Source organism: Lagopus leucura, unplaced genomic scaffold, assembly GCF_019238085.1.
Source record: "Lagopus leucura isolate 7727_CA_CO unplaced genomic scaffold, USGS_WTPT01 Super-Scaffold_100009, whole genome shotgun sequence".
Taxonomy (NCBI): Eukaryota; Metazoa; Chordata; class Aves; order Galliformes; family Phasianidae; genus Lagopus; species Lagopus leucura.
The window spans coordinates 2186049-2186895 of NW_024962266.1; the positions used below are offsets into that span (position 1 = coordinate 2186049).

General features: G+C 49.1%; 1 protein-coding gene across 1 annotated transcript in view; it reads right to left on the minus strand.

Moving 5' to 3' along the window:
• Nucleotides 1-402: 402 nt before the first annotated feature.
• Nucleotides 403-847, minus strand: part of LOC122181180 (zinc finger CCCH domain-containing protein 11A-like) — a 4140-nt gene continuing 3695 nt past the window's right edge. Inside the window, exons 7-8 of the mRNA XM_042873547.1 lie at nt 841-847; nt 403-743 (exon numbers count right to left, since the gene is read on the minus strand). The exon at nt 841-847 is cut by the window's right edge and continues 187 nt beyond it. Of these exons, the coding sequence (XP_042729481.1) occupies nt 403-743; nt 841-847 (348 nt within the window). The remainder of the gene's footprint in view (nt 744-840) is intronic.

The following is an 847-nucleotide window of genomic DNA, read 5'->3' on the forward strand; positions in this document are numbered from 1 at the left end:
AAAAGTCATAAAAACCTCCAGAAGTTGAGAACATAATTAAAAAATAATTGCAAAGCATCAGCAAGAAGAAGTACAGCCTCAGTATAGGGAAAAAAAAAAAAAAGATTTTATTAAGAAAGAAATTAACATAAAAGAATAATGGATAGTATAATACAGCTTATGGGTGGATAGTGATAGGGCAAGGGGGAATGGTTTTAAACTAAGACAGGGGAGGTTGCACTGCAACAGGTTGAGGTTGTGCATGCCCCATCCCAGGAAGCATTCAAGGCCGGGCTGGATGTGGCACTGGGCAGCCTGCTCCAGTACTTGGCGACCCTGCACGTAGCAGGGGTTGAAACTGGATGATCTTTGAGGTCCTTCTCAACCCAGGCCATTCTGTGAGTCTATGATTCTGTGAAAACACTAATGGGTTATGCTCTCAGTCATGTCAGAGAGCTCCTGAAGGAGCTCATCCGCATCCTTCCCTGGCTCCAAATCCACTCCACCTTGCAGATCTCCACCTGAGAGCTCCAGCATGAGCTTCTCCCAGTCATCTTCTGCAGAGAAGCAAACTTTCCCTGCCCCGGTGGAGCACAGCTGCTGGCTCTTTGCTGTTACTTCAGGAGAGGCTGAAGCGGAACTGGAGTCCTCTGCCTGGGCCACAGACTCTGCCCAGCATCCCTGAGCCATGTCAGAGGGTTCCTGAAGGAGCTCATCCACATCCGTCTCCAGCTCCAAATCCTCTTCTCCATCCAAATCTCCATCTGACAGCTCCAGCATTAGATCATCATAGCCATCTTCTGCAGCAGAGGGCGCTTTCCCTGCCCCGCTGGAGCACTGCTGCTGGGTCTTTGCTCTTACTTCTGGA